At 35.9% G+C, this 19,186-nt stretch overlaps 1 protein-coding gene across 6 annotated transcripts in view; it reads right to left on the bottom strand.

The window, feature by feature from the left end:
- The window catches only part of LOC121069469 (bifunctional heparan sulfate N-deacetylase/N-sulfotransferase 3), a 357,491-nt gene that overhangs the window by 3,284 nt on the left and 335,021 nt on the right, over positions 1-19,186 (bottom strand). For all 6 annotated transcript variants that reach the window (XR_005819439.1, XM_040555702.1, XM_040555700.1 and 3 more), the window contains 8 exons: positions 16,418-16,600; positions 14,360-14,456; positions 13,425-13,548; positions 10,535-10,709; positions 8,692-8,862; positions 4,916-5,025; positions 2,666-2,768; positions 1,913-2,023 (listed from right to left, as the gene is read on the bottom strand). Coding sequence is in view for 5 of the 6 variants with exons in the window: in XM_040555702.1 (XP_040411636.1) it covers positions 1,913-2,023; positions 2,666-2,768; positions 4,916-5,025; positions 8,692-8,862; positions 10,535-10,709; positions 13,425-13,548; positions 14,360-14,456; positions 16,418-16,600 (1,074 nt within the window). In the remaining variant the exon portion in view is untranslated. The remainder of the gene's footprint in view (positions 1-1,912; positions 2,024-2,665; positions 2,769-4,915; positions 5,026-8,691; positions 8,863-10,534; positions 10,710-13,424; positions 13,549-14,359; positions 14,457-16,417; positions 16,601-19,186) is intronic.

A 19,186-nucleotide genomic window follows, 5' to 3' on the forward strand; every position in this document is an offset into this window, starting at 1 on the left:
TTAAAAATGTCTACTCTACTAGGTCCTCATCATTAATCATGCATATTCCCTTAGCAAAAATGTGCTGCGTAAAGAATATTGTTATATACAGCAAATTGGTCTAGAATTTTGCTTTACAGGCCTATCAAAACCAGGTATTACATACACAAAATCAATAAATAATAAAGTTTACCAGCTAGAGGTACAGTAAGGATCTCAACATCTGTTTTCTATTTAGGGAGTAACAGACTGCTTTTCATTCTATTACCTTGAAAGTTAAATTATGAGATTACATAAATGTAGTAAAACAGCACTGAGACGTAGAAAGTTTTTCCACCATCTGATGCATGTTTTTATCTAGTCATCCCAAAACAAATTATGATAATAGTACAGATCTACTGTAAAAAGCATTGCATTTAGTACTGTAGCTATCTTTTGTATTCACTACCCCTTCATGTCTTTAGAAACATTCAGAGCCAAAGTTCAGTGGAGAAACAGTAAGGCCATACTCAGCTGAAATTTTCAACAATCTTCTTTTTCAACTTTTAAGTACTATTAATTTGAGTTTATCTCACACTTAAACTGATATGAGATGTGTTACTGAAATGTACCAAAAATGTGAGGCTGGATATTTGTGGTTTTTTCATGATTAGAGCCCAATTTTCTACCATGATTATACCAAGTTTTTTTTTTTTTTTTTTTTTTTTTTTTTTTTTTTTTTTTTTTTTCCCCCTAAAGCTTATTTCTAAAATTTAATACCAAACGTGATTAAAATGTCTGGAAACAGAACCATTATTTTCATCTGGAAAACAGACAGATTTTTGCAGCTGACGTAAACTGAAGGTCACTGCACGATGCTACAGTTTTGATCAGGCTGAGGGTTCTTGGAATACACGCAGCATAGATTGAAGGCAAATAAATTAAGGAAAAATAGTGGTGCAAATTAAGGCAATCTAAGTATGGATCTGTTTCTGTTCTTCACCAGTTTTTCATTTGAGTGGCGACATTCCTGATTCACAGCAATGTACGTCCAGCGTGCTGTATCCGGATTTGGCTGCTCATAGAAGCCAGTAGTGAAGGCTGTTATTGCACTGCTTCAGTTTGGTTCACAATTGTTGAAGTGTAATACTGCTCATAAGGATTTTATTGCAACATTTGTGCTTTACATAGCCAATTAAATTTCTGTTCAGATACAGGCTACATTCTGTATTTTGCCGCTGCAGTCACTGCAAAATTAGGCAGTAATTATGGACAAAGGCCCTTATCGCATTATAAGGATTTGTTGTTACAGGCTATAATAATAGGAAATGTATTTTTTTTTTTTTGCTACACTGCTTCTGCCTGTGGATTCCAGATTTTGCTCCATGTGTTTTGTTGCTGTGCACACCTAAATCGTGTATGATGGCTGTACTTCTCACCCTTATTAGTATATACTTCAGGTATTCGCAAGCTGATTCCAATGGCAGAAGTACACTTGGCATTTTATGCTACACTAAATTTTCTTATTTTATGCAAGACACAATAATCAAATACAAAGAAAAACTGTCAGCAGTCTAACAATGGACTACAAAACCTACAGGAGACACAATACTTTTAAACTGATATATAAAAATGTAAATATTTACTGTGAAATTGGACAGGTCATGTATCTCTGAAGCTTATACCAGCTGCAATTAACTTCCACATATGTGCACAGTAGTCCACAAGTCCACAGGCCCAGAAATGTTAATGAGAAAGATCTGGCCCACGTGAGGTCTAAGAAACACATGTATTTTCACAATCCACATGCCAGCATATGGAAATAATTTCTATCTTTTACTCTTTTTTGCAGAGGTATATTTTACAAGATCTTCTGGTAGCTACTGGAGACTTTAGGTAGGATTACTGAAGTGTGGAAGAGATTTCAAAAAGCCTTTTTTCAATGCTATCTTACTTTCTGTAGTTCCTGTCTCAGCCACGATGGCAGAGGTTGTCCCAATTTGTGTAGGAGTTTTGACAGTTCCACGTTGTGATCTCTGTAGTAGCTTGACAGAAAAGCCCTGCACTGATGGATATAAAAGCAGATATTTTTATTTAATAAAATGCTGTAATGTAATTGCTGTGAATTCTTAGTTTCAAAGTTTCTTTTACCTGTGTCAAAACTTTACTTTCTCCTATGCAATTTTTTTTTTTTTTATGATATCTACTGCATACAAGTTTAAGCTCATCAATGAGCAGCTGAACTTTAACAGATAATTTCAAGAAACAAAAGGTGTCCATAACAAACACTGGTGTCAAAGCAAAGGATCTGGTCTGCTCTCAGACAGACATGTAAATTAAGAATTGCTCTGAAGCTGGTACAGCTACTTTGAATTTACTGAAGTTTATTTTTCAAACAGGTGCCAAATTTCAAAATTAATTTTTATTTTTTTTTCCTTAAACAAAACAAAACAAAACAACCCCACCACCACCACCAAAAAAAACACCACACCAAAAACCCAAACAACCACTTAAATTCTTCACATTTGATATAAAGAACTAAAAAAAAGGTGCACTCCACAACTACCTTAAAGGCCTCATTTGTAGGGAAAGGTAATCAAATAATTAATGGCTTTTGTCTTCTTTCTTTTCTTATGATTTTGCCTTTGTGGTGTCTCATTTATGGAGGCTAAATCCCTGTATAATGCCAATGAGTATAATGGTTTACCTCAAAATCCATCGGAGGGTATTTTCTACCCTTGCTCTTTCCAAGACACTTGGTTTTTCCTTCTTCCAGAAGCTGACACCAGAAACCTTTATGTGAATCAAACCTGAAACAAGTATTTTGTACACTTTCAACGCAGAAATATAATAAAATAAGAGCTTAAGAGCTATTCTTAAGAGCTATTTTTTTTGCTCCAGTAAATTGTCATTTCAGGAAAAAAGGCATCAAACAAGTGGGGAAATGGAGAAGCTGAGGGGAGTTAACAGGAGCAAGGCATTAAGAACTGGCTGCAGACACAATGCATGAAGTAAATAAAGAGAAGAAAAAGGAGAGAGGCAGGAGCCAACAGTGATCCTGGAAAGACTGCATCTTGCAGTGTAAAGGCTACGAGGTGCTGCAAGGAGGATGCATCTCTGAAGTTTATACTGAAGAAGATGGTACCTGCTAATGATACAATGAGGTGATTATTAAGATTACTGTTGGGGAAGACAGATTTAGTGTGGGCAGATACTGGTATAATAACTGTAACAAAAATACATATGTGCAGTCTATATATGTTAACATGTAGACTTTGGACACAAATTTTAGGCACATTTTAAGGATTACATCATGTCTTCCAAGAACACATTCTTAGTCTATGGAGAGTAGGCATGCAGAAAAAAAGGCAGGGCTTTTGCTTGCAACACAGACATAGGTAACATCTGTGTTCATTGTTTCAGACATATTACAGTTTGGAAGTCCAACAGGAAGCAACGTATTTACCAGACAGCTACACTGGGCTGAGCAATAGGTTTCATCTTTTCCCCTAGAGAGCTTTTGACAGCAAAGATGGAAAACACTTCTTCCAGCTGGACTTAGGTTGATTTTTTTGATCAACTTTCATCAGTACAGTGTAACCACCATGCACATTTTTTTCTTCTTAGTTATCTCTGCCCAAATTATAAAACATGAATCTTAAGATACTTAGCCTACAGTTCACTTCCAAATCTTTCACTCCCATTCTGTAAATTTGGTATATTGGTATACCAATATACATAAAATATACACTATTGGCAGGACAGTACAAACCTAGACGGTATAAAACACTTCTAATTCTTTGGAGAAAGGATACACGAATCCAAGTGTTTTTTTGTTTCACATTGCTATACTGCAATCTCAAAGTTATGAGTAAAAATAATTTGTATTATTTGTATCTCTTTTGTAAAAAGACGTGAGAATGAAGTCATTTAAAGACAAATTAATTACTGGTGTTAGCAAGCTGGTAACAGCTGAGGAGACAAACTGGTATTAGTGCACTCTAATGGAAAAGGTTGCTTTATTTCTGTGAACATCACCTGGGTACAAAGGATGACATAAAGGAAAATGCATGCAATAGACTTAGATGCAGATGGGATTAATTCACAGTATCCAGGCCAAAGGCTTCAGTGTTAAAAAAAACACAAAAACAAACAAACAAAACCAAACAAACAAGTTACCACCACCATCACCAAAAACAAACCAAAAAGCCAAACAAATGAAATATGTTTTCAATAGACTCAACTTCAGGGATTATTTGTCCCTTTATGTCTTTACAATGCACTTTACTATCTCATGGAAAATGAAAGTCTGTTTTGTTACCTGTGCCATAAAAGAGAATAGAATACAACTAGATGAAACCATTAAATAAAGAAATGTCTAAGAAATGAAAACATTCTTTTCTGTGAGCTTCCAATAAGGACAGATAATAGACTCCTATTGAAAAGAGTAATCCTATCAATCTTACTTTAAGGGGAACCAAATCTAAGTGTCAGAATCCAAAGAATTTGTGTACGTGTGTATTTATGACATACAGAGTGGATGTTATATTCTTGACTGATACTGTTGAATCTTGCAGCTAATGTCCAAAACAGAAACTAAGTCTTCTTCCTTTCTCCTTATGCATATCAGTATTCCATGTTCCATTTGCTGATGGAAATAAAATTCCTTTTTATTCATCCAAAATTCACATGCAGTTCACACAAAGCAATATTTATTTTGTCCATTTGTCAAATGTCTACTCCAGTAACAGACTCCACATTTAGTGACTTCAGTGTATGATTTACAGGAAATCTAACCCTGTATTGTGCTCTTTTCCAGACACCAATGAATACATCCTACTACACCCACATGAGGGGAGAACTATGAGAGGCTTTATTTTGTAGTGACCTTACTTACAGACTAACTGGTATTTTAGGAACATATGAACAAGCAATAATGATGACAAAATTAACTCACGTTAGGGCTTCAGAGTAATTATAATGAGGAGAGACTCCCAGAAATTTCTGTACTTCATCCATTACGGTAGACGGATCAGTTCTTAGCTGCTGGCCATCAATAATTAGCAACTACAAAAAAATAAAATAAATGGAAGTTTAGTTTAAAATTCATTATGTCAAGTTTCAAACTGGAACTTCCACCTCTGTCAAAGTCATTCATTATATGGTGAGAAATGCCCTAGATAATTGGTCCAGTTTTATTTGTCATGATCATTAATGAGCAGGATAATGACATGTTAATTAAATCTGAAATGATATTAAATTGGAAGCTGTTGTGGCAAAAGAGAAATAGCAGTGAAGGACCTGGAAATATAAGAAACGTTGCAGGAAACTGAACGAGACTTGTCCAGAAAAGAAAAAAAAAAAAGCTATTAGTGTCTAAAGAAATAACCTATTAATTCTCACAGACACAGGAATATACAAATATATGTTACAGTCATGTTGAAAGGCTTGTCACTGGAAATGACCAAAAAGACAGAAAATAGTAGGTAGATGTTAAGTTAAATGCCTTACTTCTGAAACTATACAAGAATAGAAAATGTTATGAAAAACACTTGAGAATATGAACGAAGGTAAAGAAGACATCACGACAGGCATGTAGATACAGAATGTGTGACACATCTCTAGAAAGCCAGGTGCTGGTAAGCAATTTCTTCTTTTTGTAACTGCTTGATCATATATGTACTCACACAAGTCTACTTGAGATAGGGATACCCTTTTACCTGGACATGAATCTTCATGGAAATAAACACTATGTGAGGATTATATCAAATGTAGTATCATGCTTAAATGACCCACCGAAATGGATTAGGCAAGCATTCACTTCCTGTCATGGAAACAGCTCTACATTTTTTTTTTTTTTAACATCATGTTTTGGTGATGAAAAGGAGGGGGGCAACAAATCTGCAGACGGTTCAATGGTCTCATTCCGTATGCAGTGCTGAAGCTTGCTCTTTATGCAAGGACAGAGGCTATGATTTGCTTCCAGGACTGGATGAAGCTTATAAGGTTTGCAAGACTACAAGGTTTCAGAGCATAATCAAAAGGGAGAAAACGTCTTTTTTTTTTGAAAGATCAGTCTTTGGAATTACTCATATGTGGATTTAGAGATGTGGATTAGTGAAGTATCAAACTGTTCAGAAAGTAGTAGCACATCCCAGAAGTCTTTCAAATCAGATGCGTTATGACTGCTTGAGTCCAAAAATGAACCCGCTGTTTTACTAAGAAGTAAGCTCTGAAAGGCTTCGTAGCACAGTGGTCAAAAAGGATCCCAAGTGAGGAATATATCCATCCGAAAGAAAAAGAGTGAAATTTCTTCTTCAGTATTTAACAAACAAATAGAAATATCTGGGCCATCCCTGCTTCTGCCACCCCAAAAAAAAGATGTGTAAGAAAAAGTTTTGCCAATGGAAATTGATTCCAATTCCTGACACTTTCAGGGAGCAGATAACAAAATATATTAGGGGAACTTTACCAATCCTTGTTGCAACTTCTACCACTTACTATATGCCTACTGACTTTGTAACAGCTATTAAGACTTCAACTCACACATGTAGAGACTCCACAATTTAGACAGCATTAAAAATTGTGTATAGCTTTGGATACCCCAGGGAAGAACCCTTTTTGAGAACAAAGGCTCTATAAGGCTATATTTCTACGCTGATCTGTTTTTAGGTCTAGCTTATGCAACTGTTTCATGCTTCAGCAGTTCTCTGAAATTGCTAACAAGTTTGGATATAACCTACCATATGCTGTTGCTTTTGCAATGCAAGTTAACTCCTAATACTTTAACAGAGAAAATATAAAGCTATCAGGGCTGGTTCCTCACCATCATTATGGAAGGCAAAATCTGGCAAAACTCTGATGATGTGCACTGTTCAGTACTCATTGGTTACTTTGGAGAAAACCTAATGAAAATATGTTGTAGAAAATTTCATACAAGTATCATGATATGACAGTATTGTGTATCTCATGAATTCTGCAAGGCTGTCCCAAAACAGAATATGTGAAGAATAACACCAACTAGAGGCTACAGAGCTTCTTTGGCACACTCTAGGAAAACTGAAGGTGTGGACTCCAGCCAAATTGTCTCAGCTAAGCAAGTCCAGGCTAAACAGAAGGTTCAGGCTGCAGCCAACCTTCCTCAGCTAAAGTTATCTTTAAATGTTGGGTGAGGAGTAGTGCCAGACACACTGTTAATGTCAGAAAAATCTATTCCAGAAATAAATCTATGAAGGAGATACTGATCATGTGATATTGTCTGCCTGTTTTTGTATAGCAGATGATGTTCAGGGCTTAGGATGTAAATCTCTTGAGGCCTGATTTTACACAGGGCCAGAAATAGACTAATAACTTGTATGTTGCATACCAGCAGAAGTTTACAGGGGAGATCCAATTTTCAGACTGCTTATGCTCCATCTGCACCAAAATCTCTGGGCCCATAAACAGACACCCTCTGAGACTCAAAGACACACAGAAAAACTGGTCTTAACACAAAGGATACGTCAAGGATTTTCAGGCTTGGCAATAGATACCAAATGTAGGTGATTAGGAGCACCAACAGTTACAGAAAAGTCGTTAGGCAAACTATGATTTCATCTAAAAAAATGATGATGTCTGAGATGGCAAACACACTGATGTACACAAAAGCTTTATTTATATTGTTAACAAAAACAAATCAGAGGCAGCTCTTTGTTCTTGAGACTAAATGGCAGAAGCATGACTTGGATCCACATTGCTAAAACCTCTCACCCACAAAACCAAACCGGCTGTGTCCAGACTCCCTGATGGCAATGGTTCTTGTTATCCTTTGAGCCATGCTTTGGAACTGCTTGGGAAAATGCTTTTTGTTACGGGTCCAAACTGCCAGAAATGTGTTAAAAATCATGCACATGGATAGCAGTGGGCCAATGTGTGAACTTTTGCAAGGTACAGGTTTATTCATTACTATAATCATAACCTAAGGAGGGTGACACAGTGGCAGTGCATGAAAGAACCAAGGACTGGGTGAAGACACTGATGCATTTAAAGATTGAAGTGTTACAGCTTCACTAGATCACATCCATTTTCATCTGTTATTCCTTATTTTAGATGGAAAAAATATTGTGTATACCCCAAAGTCTTCAGGTGCCAAATCTCTTCTGAAGAGAGATTTTCCCCCTTCCCTCCCACATACAGAGGGCAATGTTCCAGCTTACATCACTCGATAGTAGATGAGACTTGTTACCATTCAGAGAGGACAGAAATATTATTGAGCAGCATCTCATTATTTTCCATCTTTTTTTTTTCTTTTGTGAAGCTTGATGGAATATCTGACACTAAAAAGACCACAAAGCACTGCATGCCTAGTTCTCTTTTCCTCAACATTACAGACAAAGAATCAGACATACAGTGATGAAAGCATGAGCAAATTAAAAAAAAAAAGAAAAAGCTGTAAGTTAAAGGCAGTTCAGGGTACAAGAGCATTCAATGAGCACCAGTGAAGTTTCCTGAACTTCCAGATCACTCTGATCTGTTTTGCAGAAGAAGTTCCCAGCTGCATGGTGCTAATATCCATAGCAATGTCAGGTCAACTAATTAGAACATAGCTATGAATAATCAATGTCTTAAAGCATGTTAGAGTGTACCTAGGATATCCCCTGAGGATCAGCGCTCATTAGGCAAGACTATTACTAAGGTAATCTTTTAGGATATTACATATGTAAGTTTAGGATGTCAAGTTACAGTCTTATTCACCTGATAAGGTGGGAAGTAAGTTAGCCATCTTTCAATATGTGTAGCGTACCATCCAGGTGCTAGGCATCTCTTTTGGAGAGCTCTAAGCTCAGAAGGGGCTCGAGGTCCAGCTGTGATCACTTGATAGAAACTGAATTTTAGAGCTGCAGGATCTTCATGTGATCGTTGATGCTGTAAAACAGGTTACATTGCTGAGTTTTACAGACCACAAAAGTTGTGAAAATAAGAAAAAACTGGTCAGTCTTACTGATCTTGCCATGAGTGATTATTCACAATAGAAGTTGCTTTAGGTTAAGAAGTCCTCATCTGTATTCATTTGTTGAAAATGCTGGGATAAACACTGCTAATGTTGTTTGTACCAAAAGAAATTAGAAGATAGACTAATGCTAGCAATAACAAAACAGAATGCATAAATTAAAAAATAAACTGAGTGGCAGATTTTGTACAAATGAATCTAGCATAACTTACAAAAATACCATGAAGCTCTGTTTCTAGTAGTTTCATATTTTATTTTTTCCAGCTTAAACAAGGCAAATACTTAGAAAGGAAAATTTGAACATTGGTATGTATGAGGATCATTAGATAACTCAGGTCAGAAGAGCTCTCAGTAGGTTTCTAAGTCAAGCCTGCTATTCAAAGCAGGGCCAGACTGGATTTACGGCTTTCATTTCTCCTCATCATAACAGTAACACAAAATATGTCATAAAACTTGTAAGAACTTTGTTCTTTTTAGAATTTTATTTTTTGTATTTGCATTTTATCCAATTTCATGTGGACCAAAAGAATAAAAATAGCTTAATCTAAGTCAAAACTATTAACTAGGATTAGGACCGGAGAAGTAGAAATCTATTCTGAACATAGCTTACTATCTGTGCCTTAAATATCTTATAGCAAGGTAACTGGTACCTAGCTTTTAATTGTATGCAATTGTTATACTGCTGAAATACTAGGTATGAACGACTGCACTGTGTAAAGGATTTCATCATATTTTTATATGGATTTTATGGTATTTTATTATTGTTGCTGTTACTAAAATATCTTTTAAAAATATTTTAAAAAGAAGCATCGGTACCACGATCTGCCCCTATTCTTCAAAGTGCATTCACTAGAGAGCCATGCTGTGTATTAAACTAACCTTCAATCATCCCTTTTAATTTTATGCTATGTTCTCAACTCCACTAAATATTTACTGTTGCTTTGAATAAATGTTGCAAATTACATATGGGGAACCTACTTATTTTCATGGTTTGCAGAATACTCCTTCAGCATTAACATAGTTTCTTCTAATATTATAACAACAACAACACAAAGGAATTCCAATGCTTTAGTGCTATGAAACATTAAGGTAAAGTACTGCAGTAAAAAAGCACTCAGTGCCAATGGTGCATTTAAGATGGAAGTTCTACCTTTAATTGCAATTCAGCTATTATTTCTGCACCTGTTTTTATTTTAATTAGGTGTGTGCAAAACAACAAGATCATGGACACATACAAACCCCATATTTTGAACATGAACCAGGCCAATGTTTGTATAAACTAATTTATCTGTGCGCTGATTACATACATTAATCAAGCGAGCAAGCATTTTTATATGCTTACATTAGCAAGACTTTCAAAAATGTGCTTTCTGGTATTTTAACCTTTAAAAGATTTTTCAGATTTACATGGACAGATACCTTAGTCTATGGTTAATGATATGTGGAGCACCAACTGACCAATAAAAGCTTGTATTGTCCAAACCCTTTATATATATATGGACTGAAAGAACATGGAGAGTGGATTCAAGGTGGAAACCTGACTTATCTATTTGACTTGTGACTGCCTGTGTTCCTCAAAATGCGTACCTGATACCAGGAATATGCCCGGTCAGATGGGTCAATGAGGATGGTGATGATCTTGGCCTTGGGGACGAGGGAAGCAGCTCGTTTAGGAGCTTCCTCAGAATGAAAATAGTTGGCACTTTTCTCAAAGAGGAAGTCAGTGGTGACATTGGAAGGAGTAGGGAAGAAATCCATGTACCTAGGAAAGCAACATCGTTCTCAGAATTACTTGAAAGCCACAGAAAGGCTGACAAATCTGTTAAGTACATTTTATTCTGCAATAATTTATAAAAATAATAGCCTAATTGGTAAATAAAAGCAACAAGAAGTTTACATTGTATTTTTGACCATATTTTACTTGGTACTAGCTTTGTTCTTTTCACTACATATAACTAGACATTGCAGCTATTTTTCGTAGGTGGAAGAAAACATGATATTCAGGTATCTTTTTATGATTAGAGAATTCTAACTCTTTGGTCAGAAGAAACTCTGACCAATCAATGTTAAAAGTAAAAAAAGAGTTTTCCAAATTTGGTCCTTTGCAGACACCAATTATTGTGAAATATTGTAAGAAAAAGATATTCAGTATCAGAACTGCTTTTGCTAAAAAGCAGAAAATAGCTTGTTTATATGGGGTAGATGCACCAATAAAAAAACACCACAGCTTCAGCAGGTGAAACATTTCTAAGCAGTGACAGCATCCTTCTATTATTGTTCTATGAATGGAAACATGGGTTGAATTCCTTTTAGTTTTCTTTGCGAGCTTTCCTCATCCATTACAAAATTTCAATTAATGTCCAATAATCTCATATGTCACATACAGACTTTATTCCTAGCCCTCAGACTACTTCTGATTATTGTTGTGGAGAAAGAAGAAACGGGAAACATTGGTCTTCTTGATTTTTCAGTTAAACCTTTTATCAATAAAATAAAGGGCATTTAAAACAATCTCTTCTGATGGTCATGCTTAAGTACTGAAATTTCTTCCAGTGCTCAGACCTTGTTCTATTCATAGGACTGAACTACTTTCAGTATAAATGACATGCTCTTGTTGTCTTTGAAATTGTAACCATTGCAGGCACAGCCAGAAGACTTGAGAGGTTGGAACTGACTGATGCACATGCAGTTTTCCTTAGGGGACACACATCATTAGCATACAGGCACTGATTACAAGGTATTTAGACAAAAGGAAGGAATCTACAGTGGTTTAAAGAAACTGAACTTTGTGACATCTGGTTCTGAGAAGCTAATTCTTACAGATAATTTATTAAACTCTAACGTCAAAGCTGCGAAGGTTTTAGAGAACTGCTGTTTGTGACTACTCTTCCTTTGAATGAATCCTACCCTATTCATGGACTAATGAGGAGAGACCATATACTTAATTAACACTTGGTAAGCTTATTACATGACAGCATTAAAATACTCTATTAGACTGAAGGTCTGAGAGATCTGTCTGGCAGACAGCATACAAACCTAAGAGTTAAACAACTGCATCAAAAGGTAGCTTGGAGTATCGAAGACTTACCTGTGAGAACCTGCCAGAGGTGACTGGGACAGGCAGCACAGATAGACAATAGCCAAATGGATGCTCTGGAGCGAGACCTGACAAAATGATGTACCTGGTCTATAAAGTTTACCACTGGGAGCCTTACGCACCAGTGCTGTGTTAAGATGAAGGTAATCTGGCACATGTCTAGCAGACAAACTGTATCTGCATGTTAGGGAAGTGGTTAAGGCAGGAGGAATGAGAGAAGCAGCAAAGCGGTCTTCCTGCCACATGAAAATGATGATTTTGTAGAACTGGCTCACTGAACTTAATCTGTCACCATCAGCATAAATCCACTATGCCTTGTTTGCATGTCATCTTCCCTGACTTCAGAAAGCTTAACAGCAAAGATTCAGCTCTTTAATTTCCAGTCATTCAGCCAGAATCTCTCAGTTGGTATTAACTGGATGACTCACCACACTTTGTGTAAGAAACTGCTGAAACAATTATAACTCTGTAAAAACTAAGTGACTTAAAAAGAAATTGGATCTGACATATCTACACTACGACCATACAACCGTGTTCACCCTGCTAATTTTATGGATGAATACGAAGTCAAAGGCAATAAAACTATTTTCCCTCAGATTGGGGAAAAAAAGAAACAAGACAAAACATCAATAATCTTTTAATGGTGCTCCCCAGCCACTACTGGATGTTACTGTCTTTCATCTTGTAATGTTTTATAATGCAGCACTTTCTGAAGGCAAGAGAAATCAAGAATGACCTTCTGGGTGTAGAAACATCTGGTGATTCCCTGGTAGCCACAGTGAACATGGCAGCAGTGAAACATAGTCCTTTTTAGCACTACTTACCTACCCTACTGAGTGATTAACATTCTGCTAATTACTACATCTTTGAAAAACATTTTGAGAGTCTCTCCTTCTTCCCGCTTTACCTGATTGCTATTCCTAAATTGTAGGTAAAGGAAAAATTGCATCTCTGATCTATTTCCTTTTTTTTTTTTGTAAGAAGTGAGATTTCTAACAGGAACATATTTTTTGCATCCATATATATTCAACTAACAACAGTCACTGTCCCAACTTCAGAGGCATGTGTAGTAAGGAATAAGTTACCTGTCATAGAAATATATTACAATTTACCTTTAAAGACTTGGAGAATTAAGAAATTAATGTTTTTACTCTTTCTGCACATACTAATACTTGTATATTTACAAGAAAGCCTCACAAAAATTACTGCACTTATGATATGCACTATGACTGTTATTCACTTGAATTTACTTATTTTAGAAGGACACTGAAGGTTTTTTTTTTATCTATGTATAAACAGTTAACATTACCAACAGCAATGCCATTTTTGTATTGTTCACAATATATAAACTTTTATATTTATACTAATAACCCATCTTACCAATCAATCCCCCTGTGGTAGTTATTTCTATTAAAGAACTGTACCTCCTCAAAGGTTTTTGGGCTGGGGGAGTTACTAATGATGGAAGGATGCATGATCAGGAACAAATACAAGGCTGTGGTACCTGCAGATGGGATAAAAATGCAAGATTAAAATACACATGCACAAACATATTTTATGGGTCATACCCTCAGATGGACTAAACTGACTTTATTCCTTTTCACATCAGTGAAGGGATGCTGATTTACGTCACCTATGAATCTGTATCTTCTATGCTTTTAAATCAAAGGGATTTAAAGAACTCTAAATAGGTTAACAGAGAAACTAGAGTGCCCATGCTGTTTTTCATGCTTTTAAAAACTGCTTTAAAAATTATTTTTCATGAGATTGTTACAAAAATAATTTAAAAGGTGAAGACGAAAGGAAACAGATAAACAATTTTATAATTACAGAGAAGAAAATTAACCATGAAGTTATTTCACAAACTATTGTAACCTTGCAATTCAAACTGTCCATTAGAAACTTCTTCACATAAAGTAAATTCCAAGAAATAACAAGTTTCTGTAAAAAAGACACTTGCAGCACAGACAAAAACTTGCAGTTAAGAATCTACATGATTGGAAAAATGTCTGTCTGTCTCTCCCTCACCTATGACAAGATCTTGTCAATCTTGTTGACTTAGCACTATTACTCATTTTGAAATAAAGCTCACAAAAATCTGATGCGCACCAGAACACTGCAAATGTTTATGTAAAAATGTATATGGTCTTTTGTTGTAACTTATATTATTAAACTGTATTTGGATGCCTGAAAATAAAAATACTATTAGATGACCAAGATCTATACAGAGCACCCTGAGAAAAACCTGATTAATTGGTCTAGTTACTTCAACTTATACATAGCCTACCGATCTTGATGAAATAATAAACTCTCACCAGTTTTCTGTGGTCCTACAACCAAGAATTTTGGTAATCGATCACAAGTTTTTTCTTTAGACCAGATATCTCTGTGCCGTTTGTCATCACAGGGATTCTAAAATGGAGAACAACAACTACTAAGAATTTTATTGATAATCATACCTGACATGGTTCTTAAATTCTGTTTACGTAAATTAACAATTTGTCATCAATACGCAAATATTCTTACCATAAACTACTATTTTCCCTTATGATAGAAAACCATGTTATGTATGAAAGAACTATTTCAGTAATTTATTTTTGTGGGAATAGACAATTTCAGACGAGTATGCAGCAGAAACACAGCTTTCATTTTAACTCATTCCTATATATAGTTGACCAAGCTACTCAACAGACCCTGGGACAGGATCATTTCTCAAACGAATTTCAGTAAATTTAACAGAATTATGCCAAAGACAGATCTGATCCAACATATGGTAGATTTGGGAATAATTCAAAATCGATCAATTACATAGAGATTAAGAAGACTTAAAATTGCTAATGAAATCTCTAATTACTTTTTCTTTTACATTATTTTAACGGGTATCACTTTATATATACTGCAGTTTTAAAACTAAAATGGTGAATTAATTATCGTAGAAGGATTTCCATTTACATATACATCTTCTGATCCCCCAGTACAAATCAGTACAGACTACTGAGTTCACAGTGAGTCCTGATGTAACAGTTTTTTTTCACGTGTTGCTTTACATCTGAATCAGTTTAAATTTGTTTTACAAATGCTACTTGCATACAAATTTTGACACTGCTCTTTGGCAGTACTTTGCTGAGATGAAGGGAATTACCTATCTTCTAACTGCATTTACGTTTATGTGAGTTATAGACAAAAAACACCACTTTCAGCAGATGTTAGTCATTGTTACTCAAAAATGTCTGTGTTATGTTATACCAATTATTCAAGTCCTTTGGCTACAGGCTAATTTCCATTTTTTAAATTCATGTTCTCTTAACATTATGCAAAGTGCTCAACATATCTTCCGCTAGTTCAATGCTTTATTCAGGAACAGCACGAATTTCAAGCTGTAAATTTAAGGCCAAATTTGCAATCTCATATTCAGATTCTTACTAAATTGGCAATTCAATATCTGACGCTTGAAAACATTTGAATAAACAAGCTTAAATTCATTCTAAGGTTTGATTTAGTAAAGCTTGCTCTCTAGAATATTTTGAGTCACCTCACAAATACGATTATTCGGGATATACAATATCCAGGCAAGGTTACAGGTATCTATAATACCGAGGCATTCCACTGAACTGTCACCGAGTGGCTGCAAACAGAGCATCACAACAGTCACTGGTTCCCGCAGCAGTTTCTCTTTAGGGACTGTGCTCTTATCACTGGGTCACTGGCTAAAGAAGTGTCAGCTGCAAGGTAGTGCAGGCTTCAGCCGTAGCTTATCTTCAGATTCCTGACATATTCAATTTGCTCACTTAGGAGAGTGGCTTAATCAAACAGCAGAGTTGACAACATCAATGTACTACTACGTGCTGGTCAAGTTCTTGCCTGGACACTTACCCTTTTGTGAGTAACTTTCTACTCTAATCTACTTCTGCTTGGTGAGTCGATTTTAGTATTAAGCTACCCATGGTCTTAGTGCTGTTTGCTCTTTTTGAATTCCCTCTTCTCTTCACACGCTTGTTTCACAATAAAGTTTGCCTTTAATGGCCAATTGTTAAAACATGCATATACATCTCTCTTTCAAATGCTTCAGTCTTGTTGGCTTAAAAAGGAGAAGACGAGAACTAACACCAAATGCCTTTCCTTCATTTCTCACAATTCTAAAAATAAGTAAAGACACAAATAAAACAAATTAATTTTTACTATACATGGTAGTACGTATTAATTTTGCAGTCTGTGGAGATTAAAGTAATAGCAAGCCAAGCATTTGCTTGGATTGAAACTCACTAGCAAATCTGAAAATATTACTTTACAAAAAACTGAAACAAAGAACTTCACAAAAAACACCATCAAGACCATTTTTTTTTCCTGATCTCCTTATCAGCAAGCCTGCCTACCTGCCAGAGAGGGTCCTTTTGCTCAGGGAATAGTTTGAAATACTTGTGAGCCAGCTGCACCGGAGGAAGAGTTTGCAGTTTCAGGTTTGTCCACGTATGAACAAAGTTGGCCAGATTCACAAAGGTGTACAACCCCAGGCGATCGTTGCCGTAATTAGACAAATGTGTCATGAAGATGCTAATCTTTAAAAAAAAACAACAACAAAAAAAAACACAAAATAAAGTATACATTGACTCTTTGCGTCACTAGATGGCAGTGTAACCACAGATAATATAAATCCGATTTGCATTTTGCTCTGATTTAGACCTGCAGGACTTTGACCACATCCGTGCAGATTTTATTCTCCTTCTTCTTCATTGAATTACATCCTCCTTCTCAAGTCAACTCAGTGGAATCACTGAAGAAAACTGTGGAATAGGTACCAGGAGCTCTGTGTTAACTAGGATATGCCATCCAACCCTGGGGTTGTATAATATTTACATAATCTTTACATAAATTCACTTAATGGAGAATACAGCAAAAGCAGTACCTGCAGTTTTACTTCAAGTGAAATACATATGCAACAGGGAACAGAAATTAATATTAGAAATATAATTCTGTTTTAGCAGAAGAGCAAAGAAGTCAGAGACCAAAAGGAGAGCTGACCTCTATTACAGCAATTTAAATCTTGCTGGTCCAGCTGTAAATTTCATAGGATATGTAACTCATCGCTTCTACACAGCTACTCCTCAAGAACTGAGCAGGTAGTTAAATCACGTGCAGAAACAAAAAGTCTGAAGCATGACTTTTAAACAATAGTTCATAAAATATTCCACACACACACACAAAGAGCTCCCTATCCTGTCAATTGCAAGGCTGCATGCATTTTGCTCTTATCTCACTGTGAAATTGTGACGCAGATAAATCCTCCCCGCTACATCCCTAGGTCCAAACGCACTCCCGCACTCCACCTGGAAGCAACGCTTGCCATCACGGTTTCCTTCCAGGAGAGAAACACGACTTGGATGCACATAAACCGTTGTGCTGAGCAGAGCAGCAGTACCCAGCCTGTCAGGATGCTCTCTCAGGGGCTGGGGAAGGACTGAAGACTGAAACCTCTGATTTAGAAAATGATCTGTTTTCAGAGTAATTTTTATTGATGAAACAGCCTGTTCTTACATTGACATCTGACATCCGTGAACTCCTGCTTCTCTAGCAGGGATTTTATATATATATATATATATATATATATATATATATATATATATATATATTTAATAGGAGAGCTCTCCCATGACAAATTCTCCAGACTCATTTCTATTAAAACATTAGAAACAGGGCTCTTTTTATAAACAAATCTGCCAATGCCATTAATGGGTAATTTCTATTTCAAGTGAAACTTGAAGTAAATCACTTGAAAAAGACTTATCACGACCAGAACTCTGAAGTCAGCTCAGGAACTGAAATTAATTTTGTAAAGGAATTCCAGCCTTCAATTTAACAAGGAAAAAGAAAGATGAAAAATGTGGATCCACAGCTTAATCCTTTTGTTTTAGAGTATTTAAAACACTGGCTTTTTATGATAGTAAACTTTCAAAGCTTTTGAATTTCTTTTCTTGAACACCTCACTATAACACTATGCATTACTTGCAGTGAATGAACACATTATGTTACAGGAAATATGTTTTATTAATAGTGTCATTTGGTGACACCTCTTTGGCCTACAAAGTAAACAGAGAGCTTCATTTTGTCAGACTCAGGTAAAATAAGGAGATACACATCGATTAATCATTAGGGTACAATCTTTCATCTCAGATAAGAGCAAGATTTCTTTTTAAATACTCCCCTTAGGCAACCAACAGCAAGCATTTTGCTAAATCTATAACCTTTCCAAGTTTCCTTTTTTCACTTCTGTTCTCCAGGCACGAACACCCCAGCCACAGGACTGTGTCATTCTCAACAAAGATACAATCAGAGTGTTTCCATAAAAAAGGTTAACTTGCTTTCTTGACAACCCCTTTCTTTCCCACACATGGGCTGACCTCTGACATTTCTAATGCCAGTTCACCTTCTGGCAGCTCCTTACCTGCCAACTTCAGCACTGCACTGGAAGAAAAAAAGAAGAGAATTTGAAGAGATTGCCAGCTCAGGGAAAATATATAGTATTTTTTCCCTGAGGGAATATCATTGTAATTTGAAGAATGTGAGAGTGGAGGCTAAAAAATTGCTTGGCTACATCATCATAAATCATTTCCAGCATATGGAACTGTGTCAATGAAGGACAGAAATATCAGAGATCTTAGTTCCATTTTACAGTCTTTTTTTTTACATCAGATACTTTATGGATAATTATTTACAACAGCAACAAAAGGATGAACAAATGCTCTTTTAGAGCACTTTTAACTATACCTTGTAAAGAAATCTATATTTACTGTTACCAATGTATGACCTAATCTATAACTTTGCATGGCAGAAAAGGTCTGCGTTACTTATATAGCATCAAAAATGTTGCAGATCAGCTAAGATTACCTTCCAATAAAGTTTGAGCAGAAGTTTTTCCCCTCCTGTTGCTACTGTGCAAGCAAATTCCTAGTACAATCACTGCCACTACCACTGGGCCGAATTAGCAAACAACAATCCTGTGTTTCATAAAACAAGAAAATATTGCTGATCCAGGGCCTAATTCACCCAGTCTGACCTGAGAACTGCTGACTTTTGCTTTCTTTATTGGCTAATCTACCAGCCTGTAAAACCAACAGGAGCACGATGCTGTAATGGCCGTATTTACA

The sequence above is a fragment of the Cygnus olor genome, chromosome 4 (assembly GCF_009769625.2).
Source record: "Cygnus olor isolate bCygOlo1 chromosome 4, bCygOlo1.pri.v2, whole genome shotgun sequence".
Lineage (NCBI taxonomy): Eukaryota > Metazoa > Chordata > Aves > Anseriformes > Anatidae > Cygnus > Cygnus olor.